Below are 17,550 nucleotides of genomic sequence, written 5' to 3' on the forward strand. Positions count from 1 at the left end.
TTTTAACCATATTAACCTCTGAAAGAACGTCTTGCATCAAAGGCAAGGAGGTTATAGTTGTATCTCTGACTCTACTTTGCAATCAAGGAAACTTGAAGCAGGCTGACATTCCCCACATGACTGGGTAGGTATCTTTCTGTAGACCAAACTCTCCTATAAAGGGGTCCCAAAGTCAAGCAAGATTAGGTGGAGGAATGGGTAGGAAAGACATTTTGGTTTGGGGCCCAAGCTGTGCTTGTCAATCCATCTTTATTATTAATATTATTCCCAAGCTGACTCCTCTGTTTTTCAGTTGGCCAAGAATCTGTAGAGCCAGAGGAATGTGACTATTTAGGGTTCCCTCAAAGCCCTCAGTCTCAGAAACATGAACTCTACTATAGTGAATAATACATAGTTCTTATACTCAAGAAACTTAAAATTCTATGGTGTTTTCACATTTTGCACCTATCTCCACAACAAAATTCAACAATGGGATTATAATTTTTTGTTTATCTTCTACTTCACCTACACCATAAGCAGTGTCAGACAGGAATGAAATCTTTCTCAACCATACTAACCTCAGAACCTAGCAAACTGGTAGGCGCTAATAGGTGGTTATAAATTATGTGCAGATAAAACAATTGCCATGGAATGTTTAACCTGACCAACTTCAAAATAAGGGCCCAATTTTAAAGCTTAACCCCCCAGAACTTATTTTTGAAACTGTAAGTTGATTTCTAGCACAGGACTTTCAGTTCTCATGTTCTCAGGTTTAGCAAAACTTCTACAAAACAGTACTGTGCTCTCTCACTTGTCATTTTTACTTTGCGGCCTTTTCTGTTTCTTCCTAAAATAGAACTTTCTAAATTAGTCTATCCTATAAATGCGACTTAGAGTCCTACCACACCTGACTTTGGGTGGAGAAAGATGGGTTCATAAAGGTTAAGTGGAACACAGATTCACAAACATCGAAGTGCATACTGATTACCTGAAGATCTTGTTAAAATGTAGATACTTATTTAGCATGTGAAGGCTGAGATTCTACATTACTAACAAGCTCCCAGAGGATTCCCATGCTACTGATTTGAGCGTCATCCTTTGAGTATCAAGAGAGTACTTTGCAAACACAGTCATTCATTAATTAAACATTATTTAATCCTAATATGTGCCAAACACTGAGCTAAAAAACTGAGGAAGAATGTGACATAGTCCTTGCCCATAAGAAGCCCACAGTCTAATGTTACAGGAAACATAACAAATAAGTGCTATGAATTATACTGAGAGGAAGAGAAGCCACAGACAGAAATAAATTATTTGCCAGTGGGAGCTAAACAAATGGCACACATGGATGTAAAGATGGAGAAAATAGACCCTGGGGACTGTGAAGATAGTGAGGAGGAGTTGAGGGTTGAAAAATTCCCACTGGATACAATGTCCAATGTTTTGGTGACAGGTATACTACAAGCGCAACACTCGCCATTATGCATGTAATACCCATGTAACAAACATGCACATATACCCTTGAATCTAAAATTTAAAAAAGAAAAAAAAGGACTACTTGCAATCTAGAAAAAGAGACATATTTGATAAAGGTTTGTATCAAAACTATAGAGAGAACTCTTAAAATTCAACAAGAAAATGAACAACCCAGTTAAACAATGGGCAAAAGATCTGAACAGACACCTCACCAAAGAGGATACATGGATTACAAATAACTATATGGAAAGATGCACAACAGTATATGTCATTAGGGAATTCCAAGTTAAAACAATGAGATACCACTACGCACCTATTAGAATGGCAAAATTCTAAAACAGTGACATCACTAAATGCTGGCTAGGATGTGAAATAATAATAAGTCTCATTTATTGCTGGTAAAAATGCAAAATGGTACAGTTACTTTGGAAGATATTTTGACAATTTCTTACAAAACTCAACATACTATTACCATACAATCCGGCCATCATCCTCCTTGGTGTTTACACAAAGGAGATGAAAATTGAAATGTGAGTCATAACCACAATGCTGTCTCGTACCAGTCAGAATGGCTATTATTAAAAAGTCAAAAAATACAGACACTGGTGAGGTTGTGAAGAAAAAGGAACACTTATACACTGTTGATGGGAGTGCAAATTAGTTTAACCATTGTGGAAAGCAGTGTGGCAATTCCTCAAAGAGCTAAAAACAGAACTACCATTTGACCCAGCAATTCCGTTACTGGGTGTGTGTCCAAAGGAATATAAATTGTTCTGTTTTAAAGACACATACAGGCATATGTTCACTGCAGCACTACTCACAATAACAAAGCATGGAATCAACCTAAATGTCCATCAATGGAAGACTGGATAAAGAAAATGTGGTACATATACACCACGAAACACTATGCAGCCATAAAAAAGAATGAGATCATGTCCTTTTCAGGAACATGGATGGAACTAGAAGCCATTACTCTTAGCAGACTAAGGCAGGAACAGAAAACTAAATATTGCACGTTCTCACTTACAAGTGGGAGCTAAATGATGAGAACACATGGAAACATAGAGCGAAACGACAGACATTTAAGGCCCACTGGAGGGTGGAGGTTGAGAGGAAGGAGAAGATCAGATAAAATAACTAATGGGTACTAATAGGCTTAATACTTGAGTGATAAAATAATCTGTACAACAAACTTTCCATGACACTGTTTTACCTGTATAACAAACCTGCCCATGTACCCCTGAATTTCAAATTGAAGTTTTTCTAAAACCCTGCACACGAATATTTAGAGCAGCTTTATTCATAATTGTCAAAACTTGGAAGCAACAAAAATGTCCTTCAGTAGATGAAGAGATAAATAAACTGTGGAACATTCAGACAACAGAATATTATTCACCATTAAAAAGAAATGAACTATCAAGCCATGATAAGACATGGAGGAAACTTAAATGCATATTATTAAGTGAAAGAAGCAAATCTGAAAAGGCTACATGGGGCATGACTCCAACTGTATGGCGCTCTGGAAAAGGCAAAACAATAGAGGCAGCGGTTGTCAGGGATTGGGAGGGAGATGTAAACAAGTAGAGCACAGAGGGTTTTTACGACAGTGAAACTAGTCTGTCAATCACCACAATGGTGGATACATGTCATCATACCTGTCAAAACCCAAAGAACTGCAAGTGTGAACCCTCATGTAAGCCATGAACTTTGGTTGATAATGACATGTCAATTCTATTTACTGATTGTAACAAATGCACCACTGAAGTGCAGGATGTTGATGATGGGAGAAGCTGTGCACATGTGGGGGAAGACGGTATAGAAACTCTTGATGCTCTCTGCTGAGCTTTGCTGAACCTAAAGGTGCTCTGAAAAAAAGTTGATATATTTAGCAAAATAGATATGATCACGCCAGAGAATCCATTCTGGGGACTAGATAGTTTTGGTTGGTGCACAAAACTGATCAAATAAACCACGTATACCAAACCTAGCCTCTACCAGGTTTCTCAAATTGTGGACACTGGGAAACATATTAAAATCGATTGGCATGTCTTTTAAACATGACGATTACAGAGCCATTTTCTAGACCTCCTGAATCAGAATTTCTTAGTGCTGCAAGCTGATAGTCTGCAGTTTGGCAAGTTATTCAGGTCGCTTTCATGTGTCAGGGGGTTTAAGAATCAGTATTCTATTCATGCCCACACATTTTGGGGTACAAAAGCAGATGCCAAATTGATTTCAAATAAGTTTTAATAACTTTACCTTCTTATTGAGCACAATCAACAAGCTTAAAATTTGTGAGAAACCATTAAATTATCTGCATATTCTTTTTCTCAAACCATCTATAAATTAATGAAATAAGCCATGTAAATAACAGTGAAATAGATTCATTTGGGAAAATGCATATATGGCTCTGACACCATTTTGAAAAGGAAAAAAAACATAAATGATTTGTAATTTTGGCAAACCGTACAAATATATTAATAAATCTTAGAGACAAATCATTATCAGCATTATCTTTACTATAAGACATACTAAGAATAGCTAAATAAGACAAATATTTTGCTTTTAAGTTTGAGAGAATCATAAAGGAACTGTTCAACTTTGTGTGTTCATCTGATAAGAGGACAGCTAAATGTATCCTCCCCATATTTCCTGTTTCTATTTTTAAGAATACCACAAGCAGCTATTCTAACATGTCTTTCTTACATAAATTGTCCACAAATGCACCCTGGCTAAAAGAGCCTATCTCGAATTGGTTGCTTAAAATTCTAGGTGTAATTGGCAAAATAACAGTGACTCAAAAGGATATCTGCACCCCCAAATCTAAGGAACTAAAAATGCCAGTGTTACTTAAGAAAATCTCTCCGCCACAAAACCTCAGTTTTTTCTTTTTGTATGTATACCCCACGCGTACTCTCAACTCCATAATTTCACATATTATTTTCTTTAATGGCCCATTTACTGTAGTATTTTGAGCTTCATAAGCAAACTGAAAATGTAATGTCATTTTGATCAGTTTCTCATGCACCATGTCTGTTGTCACCAACTCCACCTAAAACACACACACACACACACACATCACATTCATTTGTGCAGCAGCTCAGCTTACATATTTGTTCAAATGGATTTTAGCCTTTGCTATCCACTTTGGATGAAGACTATTACATTATTCAGTAGCAGCACCTGAGAATTCTAATCGTCTCAAACTGTTGAATAAAATTATAGACTATTTTTGAAATAATTTAGCTCAAGTACTTTGGAAAGTCCAAAAATCTGAATCCATCTTTTGCTATACTCTTAAGTGGCTGCAACCTCAGTATTTTAAAATAGATGATTAGCAAACTAAAATATGTCACTACAGATGATTTGCCCTGATTCCTTAGTAAGAAGAACAGCAAGATGCAGATGTGGTGAATGAAAGCATATTGAGCCCTACTGACCAATTAAATGTTCTGGGTTTTCCTCCATTCCATTAATTGCACTTTAACTTGCTATCTAGTCAAGCATGAAGCAGTTTAAGCTATCTTCACTTACCCAATAATACCTATTCTAACTTTTAAACTATTCAGATGCCCATAAGTATATTAAATATATTAATTCAGCAGCATTATGTCACATTCCTATCCATTAGTCTATGTGACCCAAACATGAGTCTCTGCTTTGCTCATAAATGTGCTATATGTTGACTGCTCCATTAACACCTATATTTACTTATCAGTCTAACAGAGTAGATATAAGCATTTGTTTGCCAGGTATGGGGAACATCTACCCTACATCCAATTGGTATATTCTATCTTTTTATTGCACCGTTTATTATTTTCATTTTCTTACATCAGGCCTGAAATGATTTCTCCTTTGCATTTAAGAAACATCATTCTTAGACTGACACAGGAAAAAATTCTTATCATGGAAGACTGACTTGAAATATACAATCATTACTGTATTTGTGGTTGGTTAGTCAAATTGGTACATTTTGTTTTCAAGAGTGTGTAGTGAACTGATGCAGATAACACAAACCTCTTTTCCCTACGGAGTCTTTCCAACAGCTTCAAAGGCAACATCGAGTTTGTATATTAGGTAAAATGTGGCTAAAGTTTAAACATTCTACTATTCTGCTATTCATGACGTCAATCAGCTTTGGAGAGATTTTGTTGTCCAAGGCTATAACATAAAAAGCTCCCAAATAAGTTTCTGAGAGAAATTTTAATCATTTGTCCTATGGACCCTTAAGACCCAAGCACTAACATGAACATTTCTAAAGTAAAAATTCTCAAATTGAGAAATATTATTTGACATCCTATTGGGCCCAGACAATGTCAACACACTGATCATTCAATGGTTCCTGTAGGAGTCAGAAACAGACTTAACTCCTCACACATATGGATGCATATTCTGTCGGTGCTTCTTTTACATTTCTTGCCTGTCTTGAGTTCAGTCCAATGATGGAATGGTTCAGGGAAGCATAAATAATGCCCGGTTTGTTTTCTTCTAGGCATGGATTAGAATAACCTTCAGACCCTTCCTGCATCCTGAAACAAAAGTCAGGCTCATTATCATAAATTCCAGTTTCTGATAGCAGTACTTGGGAATTTTGCCTGGTTCTTGCTTCCGTTTGCTCACTCTTAAAGGGAACATCAACCTATAATAGAAAAGAGGATGGTTTTAAGTGACACTTACGGCCATGGTAGTGCATATTCATTAGCAAACTATGAATGAAAGGCTTCAATGGAGTCATGTCCATTGAGAAATAATCTACTGTCCCTCATGTATGCTGCTGACATCTACATTTTCAGCTAAATCTCAATTATTAAAGGATGAAAGGCTTGAGAATCACTATGTCACCCCTAAATAGTTATTTTGTGCTTTATTACTGGTCACTTTTGAGGTCACAGAACATTTTTTAATCCCCCTTTAAGATAAAAAGCATAGCCCAAATTGATGGAAAAAGCAAAAAATATCCTATGAAAACTTCAGGCAGTTTATAATATGATGAATAGCATTTAATGCAGTTTAGAATAAAAAGATTAAGGATAAAGCAGAACAAATACCCCCGAAGGGGGCAGAAAGAATAAATATTATGAGTTAGCCAAGATACATTATTATAATTTAAGACCTCAAATTAAAAAATTGATGTCAGTTTTGGAAAGATAAAGCTTAGAAAAAGTTCTAAGACAATATTCCAGTTGTTATTCCTACCAAAATAATTTTTTTTTTTTTTTTGTGACAGAGTCTTGCTCTGTAGCCCAGGCTGGACTGCAGTGGCGCAATCTCGGCTCACTGCAAGCTCCACCTCCCGGGTTCACGCCATTCTCCTGACTCAGCCTCCCTCCTGAGTAGCTGGGACTACAGGCACCCGCCATCTCGCCTGGCTAATTTTTTTTGTATTTTTAGTAGAGACAGGGTTTCACCGTGTTAGCCAGGACGGTCTCAATCTCCTGACCTCGTGATCCACCCGCTTCGGTCTCCCAAAGTGCTGGATTATAGGCGTGAGCCACCGCACCCGGCAAGAAAATTCTTACAGTTTCAAATATAGCCAAATATCTTAGAGCTTCTGAGAAAGAGGTGAATTTGTAGAAACAAACAGTAAAATTAGTCCTGATGTTTTCTCACTCTGCAGTTATTTATTAGCCACTCCTACCTATACAAAGGTTCACCTGACAAAGATGTGTTCATCCTAGGGGCTATTTCAGTTCTTTAAATTCAAGTTTTGCCCATCGATTTATGCTCTTGACGTCTGGCCTAACTCCTTCAAGGTATCAGGTACACAGTCTGAAAGTCTACACACTTTATCTGGTCCTTTGTCATCCCCATTGTGCTATGTGCAGTAGGATGTCTGTGGCAGATTTCCTTGGCAGAGCTCTATCATGCAAGCATGTTTGGCTTTACCCTGAGAAGCTAGGTAATAATTCCTGATACAGTGCCACCCTCTGATGTGGTGGCTGCCCAGACATCACAGTGAGGCTGAGCGACCGAAAGAGGCAGAGGTTGCTTGGCTAAGAGAAAAAGTACTCCCAACTCCACTGGAAGGAGCCTGGTTGAAGTCAGTAGGTGGCACACTTAAGAAGACTGTCAAGTGAACTGAAAACTAGCCATTAGTCCTCAATCTATCAACAAGGATCCTGTGATACTTTTCAATCTGTTTAAGCCTGTCAATTCAGTTGCCTGTCTCTCATCCCAAGAAAGGGTTCATTTCCATGAAACATTTTGTTAAAGTGAATGGAGCAAAGGAAAATCTAGCGCTCTGCAGCACCCCTGTTGTGGCACCCCGTCAAAGTGGCTGGCTGCCACAAGGCCAGTGCACCACAGTGTGGTGGATAGGGGTGATAAAACCAGAAACAGCAATCCCACCTTACATTCCTATGGCAGGTTGCGGTATACAAAGCACTTTAAAATTTGTATTTATAGTATATGTTTAGATATAATTCACATGCCATAAAATTCATCCTTTTAAGTGTACAATTCAGTGGTTTTCATTAGGCAAGCACTTTACGCCCTCAAAGGACCATTCTGGATTAAGATCAGAGCTTTGGCTTTCATATGTACCTGTTATGTTTGTACCAGTTCCTTTCCTGTCACGTTTATACCAGTTCCTTTCTGTACTTTGATTTCTCCACGGTTCCCATACTAGTTTTATGTTAAGAAATATTTAGCCCCAAGGATCTAATATGGTATCCTTTTGATTATTTTCTGAAATGCTAGACAACTGAAATGGGGCAAAAATCTTCAGATTCTTGTGACAAGCAAAAACACTTTAAAACAAACTTCCCAAACAATTGCACATACAGAAAATACTCTTTTGAATTAAGCTTCAAATCGTAATTTATCCAGTCTACACAGGAAGAAAAATGTGCACAGCTTAACCAACCTGGGTTTTACTTGCACAGTAAATTATTTAGATTTTTGTCTTAAATAATTTCATAGCTCTCTGGCCTTATTGTAATCAAATGAAAGTTTTATTATTATTTACTATAGAAAGAAAATAACATTCAAGAAAATTTCCCTATTTGAGGGAACAAAGCCTTAGCACTCAACACATACCTACTGATGCTCATGAAAACTTAATAGAAGTTTGTCAAGTTGAGTGTATTCGGTTTGGTTTAAAATTAAGCAGCTGGGTGGGGAATGTTGAATGCCATTTAATATTATATACAGAATTATTGGCTGTATCGACTTTGTCTTTTGTGGAATTTTTAAGAGGGTTACTACCTCTTTATCACTATTTTTCCTTACTGAAACACAGATACATATCAAGTTCCTTTACAGTATCTCATTTATGACTGTTTAGTTTTAATTAGAGGGCTTCAGAATGCTTTTCCACAAATATATTGCCTCGTCTTGCATTCATTTTTAGTTCTAATATCTCCATACCATTCAACTCAAAAGAAAAGCCTACATTTATTTTCCAAACCTTGTAGGAAAGATTGACTCCAAAATTCCCTTCCTTTAGTCTGGGTGGTCCCTTCCTTGATGAGCCCATACACATTGCCAGGGTCCTCTGTATAATAACTAAGCCAAAGATCATGCCTCTATTTTGCTGGTGCTATTTATGAAGATATCTAACCATTTTATGAAGTTATTTATGGGGTCATTCTTTCATCAGCTCCCTACTCTCTTCCAGAAAGACCTTAAGGTGTTTACATAAAAAATAAATGAATAGCCTGAAGCCACATAATAGGCAAGAGCAGAGTCAAGGTTGTACGGTTCAGTCTCTGACTTTTCTGTCTTGGATCTAGACTGCCTCCCATGAACTTCCAAAGAACCATTTATTATGACACTTGTTAACCCTAAAGAGCTTTTGCTGCATAGAGAGCAGAATGCAAAATTCACATCTTTAAAAATGGGTATATATATATATATATATGTGGTACATAGAATAATGCCTGGCACATAGTAAGTGTTGTATAAATTCATTGAATAAATACATAAACACAGTATAACGCAAATTGCATTTGTTTCAACAGATACATCAAGTTTACCAGGGTAATTTCCCTTCCTGTTGTGTCAGAGAGTTCATTTTGCTTTCCTGGAAGACAAAAGGAAAAGAAGTAATCAAAAGGAGTAACGAAAGCAGAAGTAAACCACCTTGCCACCCATGCTTACCCTGTTGAATGCCAGGGATAGTGTTGTTAGTTTTGGCTTGTTAATTTGCTTTGCCTAGCACACACTTGTTTGTGAGAATTCACAGTGACCAGCTCTCTCTCTGGGTCATCACTTTTCAGTCCATATAGCCCCATGGCATATCTAAGAGGAAGGGGAAGGATCTAGTATATCACTTGCGAGAGACTGGAAGTCCTTGCTCTGGGGACATTCCATACTCAATGCCAGAAATGCTGCTGTCCTGTCACCTGTGTAGCCAAGATCTCCTACTACCTAGTTCACTTTGAATGTGGTAAATCAAAAGACTTATCCCTGACTCCTTTTCTGAAGTTCTAAGAGAGGTTCCAGCAGTCTCAAGAAAGATGATGAAAGATACAGAGAGGCTGTAGAAAGAGCCATGGAGTTGCAGATGAAGAATTGGGGTAAGAGAGAATTCTTCAGAATCCAGAGAAGGTTCTGAACTCCAGAAGTTCTCACTCCAAAATGTCAGAAGCACTTTTGCCCAGTCAAAGGTTACTCCTGTGACACACAGAATAAGGGTTGCTCTATCTAGCTCAGTTTCTATAACTACGCTGTCGCTGGTGTTGTGAAAACAGGAATGGGAAAGAATGGAGGAGAAGAAAAAAGAAAGAGAAAACTGAGTAGTTCAGGCCAAAGCTAGATCAGAATTCTCTATGCTTTCCTCTCTTACTTATTTGGTCATGACATTGAGGGAGTTCTTACAAAAGTAGAAAGGAATTATTTTCAAAATATCACACCATTCCCATCATAGCCAAACCCACATTTTTCACATGCATTATTGTTGGGTAAGGATTCAGGTCAAGCCTATGTTTATAATGGCAACAGAAAGTACAGACATATTCATTTTCTCTGGGAACATTGGTTCTTCAATGAGATAAGGGTGCGTGTGGGACTGGCATGATGTGGTATGGCTGTGAAAAGAGGATAATACAAAATAAATCAGATATCTTGATCTGAGAGACTGTTTCAACTTCCAATCCTGTTAAGGTTTAGAAGAGCTCTTTCTCACACAAACCTAAGACTGATGCAAAGAGAATGATGAATTCTCAGCAATGTGCTGTGCTTGCCACAACTCTAGCTGGAACACTGTGCTGTGGTGAGCATGCCTCTCTCGTGACTCAAGGAAGCCCCAACCAACCCATCTGGCTTTTTAGCACAAGTATGACTTGTCTTCTAGGAAATCATTATCCATGGTTTACGGGATTGGGAAAGAAAACAACAGGAAGAAACTAAAAATCCTTTAGCCCCAGAAATAAGAATGTGTGGTACTGGGGGCAGAGGGAAAATAGAACCCACCTTGGTGCCTTCTCAGGAAGCAGAAGAGGCAGAAACAGGTAGTGATGAGTAGAGGCAATCCCCCCAAAGGAAGTAAACTATACAGGAGCCATGGTCTGCTTGCCATTTCGTCCTTGGAGGGTCGTTCTGAGGCACTTTTTACATCTGGAATGTTAGTAAATGCTAAAGAGAGTTAGGAAATCCGAGATATATTGGGATCAGCGGCACCCCTCTGCATTGTCAGAACTTGAATGAAGGAGATTTCAGGCCAGTGCCCCCATTTCTCTTTCAGAGGCATTCCTCAAGAATCCCAGTGCCCTCAGCCACCTCTTACTTTCTTGCTGAGCAGATGTGGCTCTGCAATAATTTATCTTTTGCAGAAATTCTTTATTCTGATAGAGTTAATCTTCCACAGAACAATCTTCATGATAGCTGTCAGAAGGTACTTCTTTAAGATTTTGTATTTACGGTATCTAACTCTCATATTCATCACTTAAGTAGGAAAACCGTTGTCTTTATTTTGCCCCAAGAATAGACCCAAGTCAGATAGCTAGTGAGTGGCAATGGGAACTCAAGTCAACATGTTTGTAACATGAAATTCAAGTTTCTTCAACACAATGTCCTTTCCTTGTCTCATAACTTATCAGAATCTCCAAATACCAAATACTTTTGATATCCTCAAAAGTGCTCTGCATGGCACACAGCTAATGCGCATTACTACTGATCAATGTTGATATGCATTGAGGTCCTGTTTGTCTGCAGTTGTTCACAGCTCATTAGCAGGTTGTGAAACAATTTAGTAGGTCACAAATAGCATTTTAAAAAAGGAAACAGAAGAGGATAGAAATCATCAGAATGCATCACACACCAGAGCAGTGGTTCTCAAGCAGGACAATTTTGGCTCCAGGGAACATGTGGCAATGTCTGGAGACGTTTTTGGCTGTAACAAGGTAGGGGGCTGGCAACTAGTGAGTAGAAACCAAGGATTCTGCTAAACACCCTATACTATACAGGATGCAACCCCCACTTAGTGCAACAAAACACTATCCAGATCAAAATGTCAATGGAGAAACTCTGTCTTACAGTTAAGTAAGACCTTATGAAACTTTTTTATATTTGTGTGTATTATGGGTTGTGATGTAAGATCTATTTTTTTTTTTTTTTTGGGTTACTGTTAACACAGTATGAAAAATACTGGAGTAAGATATTATAAGGTCCGGCCTGGTGGCTCACACCTGTAATTTCAGCACTTTGGGAGGCCGAGGTGGATGGATCACTTGAGGTCAGGCGTTTGAGACCAGCCTGGCCAAAATGATGAAGCCCCGTCTCTACTAAAAATACAAAAATTAGCTGGGTGTGGTGGTGTGCATCTGTAATCCCAGGTACATGGGAGGCTGAGACAGGAGAATCGCTTGAACTCGGTAGCTGGAGACTTCAGTGAACCGATATGATACCACTGCACTCAGCCTGGGTGACAGAGTGAGACTCCATCTCAAAAAAACAAAACAAAACAAAATTATATTAATTCTATTATAATGTTATTTTGTTTCGCTAGATGCTTGGGTTTGGGGTAAAAATGATTAAGGGCAATTGAAGCTGCACAAAAAGTGGTTTGGTTATTCAGAGTGGTAACAAATGTTGTCTATTGATGCTGCAGCTGCTGTTTAGTTAGTGATCAGTCAAACCACTGCCAGGAGTGCCAGAAACAGCTGTCTGGGGGAGAGTCTTGGATAGTAATGGGGACTAGGTTTCTACAACAGATATCCTAATACAAACAAATCTGCTGGATCAAGAAGATCCAACTTCTGTTACTTCTTTAACCCCCCCAAAAAACTAATTTCCTTAATTTTACTTGATTAGTTTGATCAAATAAAACTAATTCAGAACAAACTCTTTCTCTATTTCAGAACAAATTCAAAACTCCTCTAACTTATTTTGAGTTTGTTCTGAAATAGAGAAACAAGAAAAAGAACTGAAATTGATTGAGAAAATGATGAGAGTGTACACTTGCGTATGTCCAAAACCAGAGCTAGCCTTGGGGAGGATTCCAGTGTTTGCACACTACCAGAGAATCCAACAATCCATCTCAAGATAAGTTAGCATCATTTGTGGAACATCACCCCAAGATTATTGACACAAAGTAAATTCCTGGGCTTATTTTGAAGCTCACTGAAAGACTGTAAATACAACACAACCTTCGTCTATCTGCTTTGATCTCCTCTTCCCCATTCCTTAAGCATAAGGACACAGTATAGTCTGTACAATGATACCTCTGACACCTGGAATAAAAAGAGGCACATTCAGCAGGTGCTCCAAATCAGGGTGGAAGTCCACAAGGACTTCCTGCCCTCTCACTTCACACCCACTTTCCTGCCACAGATAATGATCACATTTTGAGGAAGTTCTTTTTTCATTTTTCTTTTTTTTTTTGAGACGGAGTCTCGCTCTATCACCCAGGCTGGAGTGCAGTGGTGCAATCTCGATTCACTGCAGCCTCCACCTCCTGGGTTCAAGTGATTCTCCTGCTTTAGCCTTCTGAGTAGTTGGGATTACAGGTGCCTGCCACCATGTGCAGCTAATTTTTTGTATTTTTAGTAGAGATAGGGTTTCAGCATGTTAACCAGGCTGGTCTCAAACTCCTGACCTCAAGTGATTTGTCCGCCTCGGCCTCCCAAAGTGCTAGGATTACAGGTGTGAGCAACCATGCCCAGCCTTGGGGAAGTTCTTAATCAGAAACTGACGAAAGGAAGTTTGGGAAGGGTGAAGTGGCAGGCCAATGGATGTTTCAATGACTGTTCCCCAGCTCTGTCAACTTTTCCCCTAGGACTTTGGCTTGTTTTACAAGATGCTTTTCTTTGTTTTGGGAGAATAGTGCTTTCCCAAGAGCATCCAAGCCCCAACACTGTCACAGACCTGTTCTTACATGAACTTTTAACTTGAACATAAACAGCAAAAGAGGGTCACATACAAAAACAAGAAAATGTCCAAAATCACTTTGGAAATATATTTCACAGGAAAAAATAAAATATTTTTTATCAGACCTCCAAAATTTCTTTATGAAAAGCATGGTCCTTAAACTTATTTCCAAAATATATTTTTCTCCTCACCTTATACTTGGTTCACTAAGCACTTTCAGGTTCAGAAGGAAAAAGAATTTTTCTTTGACCCTCCCTGTTATTTTTGTTTTCACCACTTTACTGAAGAAAAATGCACACCTAGATTAAATTAGTTTTAAATTCACACAGAGTTTAAATTAAAGTTAATTCCTAAACAATTTACCTTTAGTGAAGGAAGTAGGAAAAAAAAAGAAATATTCCACAAATTCCTGCCTTCCAAGACATTATAATCTTTCATGGGACCTAAAACACATTTCCACACATTACTACAGTGAAAGGAAATGATAAATGAGAGGCACAGACCTTAAATGGCATACAAATTGGTAAAAGGGAGTGATCCCTTCCCTTCAGGTGATCATGAAAGGCTTTCGTAAGAACTTGGAAAATGAGCTGAGATTGAAAGGAGGGGTAGAATTTCCATAGGTGGAGACAGATGAATGGGTGCTCTATAAGTGGCAAGAGCAGCATAGGCAGGGCTATGATGAAGATGTGGTTATGGCAAGTAAGGCCATTAGGCTAGAGTTGAGAGGCTCTATATGGAATGCAGAAACAATCTAGAAAGGTGGTGGGATCAAACTCTGGAAGATTTTGAGTGCTGGTTAACAAAGAAGAGCCGAATATTGTGAGCACTGGGGATGCTATGCAAGAGAGTGGTGTTACGAAGGACATGAGGTAAATTAAATGTATTTGGCTGAAATGGACCAAAATGGGGAAACACTAAAGACAAAGAGTCCAATCATAGAATTTATTGGAATTATGTAGAAGGAAGATAATGATGGTGTCAGATGCTCATAGAAGCAATTGGAGGAAACACATGACAGAGTGGAATGTTGTGGAGAGACAAGAGTAGGAAGCAAAGAAAATTCTCTGGGATTTTCCATAAGGATCAAGAGCATTAATTAACAAACTGATAAGGAAGGGAGTGATAAGAAGGGTAGGTGAGTAGGAAACTAGGAGTTGAAATGTTCGAAAAAAAACTGACAAGGCCCTTCATGTCTCCTATTTAGCTCTTAGACTTTCTCTTTCACCACTTCATACTTCCGGTACTTTGTTCCATAAAACCCCCAGGGCACAGGAATTAGGAGGGAATGTTATTCCCTTTCCCCTAAAGTTGGGCTCTTTCCTCCACAAAATAGATAGACTGTTGATCCTAATCTCAGCCCCAACTTGATCCCTAGAATAGGCACCTTTATGCACTTTACAAACTATAGACTATCTTTAGTTGTCATGAATGACCCAAATAGGGATAGAGCAGAAATTGTAAAGTTACTTTTGTGTAACAGACTTTTGTATCGCAATTAATTATTAACTTCTGACCTTGCATCTGACCTTGGCTAAATTCATCTCTCGTATAGAAGTAGATTAGTTCCCATAAAGAAAGACTGAATTACACAAGAAGGCTTCTCTTCCAAGGAAGGTAGACTCAATGCCTCAACATTTAATTTTATTATACATTATGTTAATATATTATATAAAGTAGTTAATAGCACTTATTTATTCAATAGTATATATCATTCTAGAATTAACATTTTGCAGATTTTCCTTATTTTTGTAATTTATTTTGCCTGTTTACAAAACAGTATTTGTTAAAATTTCAATATTTTGTTTCATTAATGTGAATTAATAATGCAATTATTTCCAGAAGGTGTTCATTCCATATATCCTTAATATAGGCTTCTCCAGGTTGATGAAGACAATGTTTGTGCTTTGCATATACTATATTCTTTAATTCATTTACAAAGAAATATTTAGTGAGGCCCTACCATGTTCCAGGTACCCTGACATCCATCATACAGAGCAGAGATGTTTAAGACACAGCCTCCATCCTGAAGGGGTTTATCAGCCAGTGCATGGATGGTCACAAGTAACTAGCACTGAGCTTGACGCTGTATTTGCAAAAGCGGAGTCCCTAACTCTGCCATCGATTTCTTCTATATTTCTATATTTCATAATTGAAGGTTGCTGCTATCACTAAAGTGCTCTGCATTTTTTCATGGGGCTGCTGTAAGAAATTTTAAACTGACTTAAAGCATTTTAAAAGAATTTAAATGGGTTCCTTCATTGTGCTAATTTGGGGGAGTTGCAAGACACTCAAAAGTAAGCATAGAAAGTAATAAATTAACGTTAAAAAGAACAGTTGTAAAATGTATGCATTCAAGTGAATGATGTCCATAAAGGAACTAAACTGTATGAGGGTGCATCTAGAGTTCAGCCATGCTACCATTGCAATAACCCTCTTTTGAAATTTTTCTTCCCAATAACCATAAGGGTCAATTTATGAGCAACGAAAGAAACTCCACCTTATTTCTTATAATTAAAGGGCGCTCTTTTTTGATCCAAATATATTTTTATTGTGGTAAAATACATATAACACAAAAATTACCATTTTAATCATTTAAAATGTACAATTAGATGGCATTTAAGATATTCACAATGTTGTGTAAACATGACTACGATCTAGATTCAGAACATATTCATCACCCCAAAAGGAAACTTTCTACCTATTAAGTAGTCATGCCACATTCTTTATTTCCTCAGCCCCTGGCAACCACCAATTTATTTTCTGTCTCTATGGATTTGCCTATTTGGGGCATTTCATATAAACAGAATCACATCATATGTAAACTTTTGTGTACATCTTCTTTTACTTAGCATAATGCTTCTGAGGTTCATCAATGTTGTAACATACGTTAGTACTTCATTCCTTTTCATGACTGAATAATATTCCATGTGTGGATAAACTACATTTCCTTTATCCATTCATCAGTTGAACATTTAGGTTGTTTCCACCTTTTGGCTATTGTGAATAGTGCTGTGATAAACATTCACGCACAAGGATTTGTGCAAACAGATATTTTAACTTCATTTGAATATTTACCTAGGAATAGAATTACTGGGTACTGTGACAACTAGGTTTTATCTTTTGAGGAACTGTTAGACCACTTTCTAAAGTTACTGCACCATTTTACATTCTCATCAGCAATGGATGGGGTTTCTATTTCTTCACATCCTTGCTAACACTTCTTATTTTCTATTTTTTTTTTATTCTAGTCATTCAATGGGTATGAAGTGGGTTTTCATTGTGGTTTTGATTTGCAAATCTCCAGTAACTAATGACATGGAGCATTTTTTTTCACATGTTTATTGGCCATTTATGTATTTTCTTTGATGAAATGTCTATTCAAGTCCTTTGCTCATTTTAAAATTAGTTGCCAGTCTATTTGTTGTTGAATTTTAGTGCCTTTTGATGCACAAGTGTTTAATTTTTATGAAGTCCAATTTATCTATTTTTGGTGTTATTGTTGATTACGCTTTTGTAATCATATCTAAGAAAGCACTACTAAATCCAAGATCAGAAATATTTATCCCTATGTTTTCTCCTAAGAAACCAGAGTTTTATTGTTTTATATAATGTAGTTTTTATAGTTTTAGCTCTTCTACTTAAATCTCTGACATTTTGATTTCTTAAAATATGGTGTGAGATGAGGGTTCAAATTCATTCTTTTACATATGAATATCCAATTATCCTGGCACCATTTATTGAGACTATTCTTTACCCACTGAAAAATCTTGGCACCCTTATCAA

At 37.5% G+C, this 17,550-nt stretch overlaps 1 protein-coding gene across 4 annotated transcripts in view; it reads right to left on the minus strand.

The window, feature by feature from the left end:
- Positions 1–5,639: 5,639 nt before the first annotated feature.
- The window catches only part of BTLA (B and T lymphocyte associated), a 34,008-nt gene continuing 22,097 nt past the window's right edge, over positions 5,640–17,550 (minus strand). For 2 of the 4 annotated variants that reach the window (XM_021934046.2, XM_021934049.2), the window contains exons 4-6: positions 10,870–11,031; positions 9,432–9,478; positions 5,640–6,094 (exon numbers count right to left, since the gene is read on the minus strand). In XM_021934046.2, coding sequence (XP_021789738.2) covers positions 5,819–6,094; positions 9,432–9,478; positions 10,870–11,031 — 485 coding nt within the window. In that variant the 3' untranslated portion in view covers positions 5,640–5,818. The remainder of the gene's footprint in view (positions 6,095–9,431; positions 9,479–10,869; positions 11,032–17,550) is intronic. The other 2 variants (XM_021934048.2, XM_003893921.5) reach the window with 2 other exon arrangements.

The sequence above is a fragment of the Papio anubis genome, chromosome 2 (genome assembly GCF_008728515.1).
Source record: "Papio anubis isolate 15944 chromosome 2, Panubis1.0, whole genome shotgun sequence".
NCBI lineage: Eukaryota > Metazoa > Chordata > Mammalia > Primates > Cercopithecidae > Papio > Papio anubis.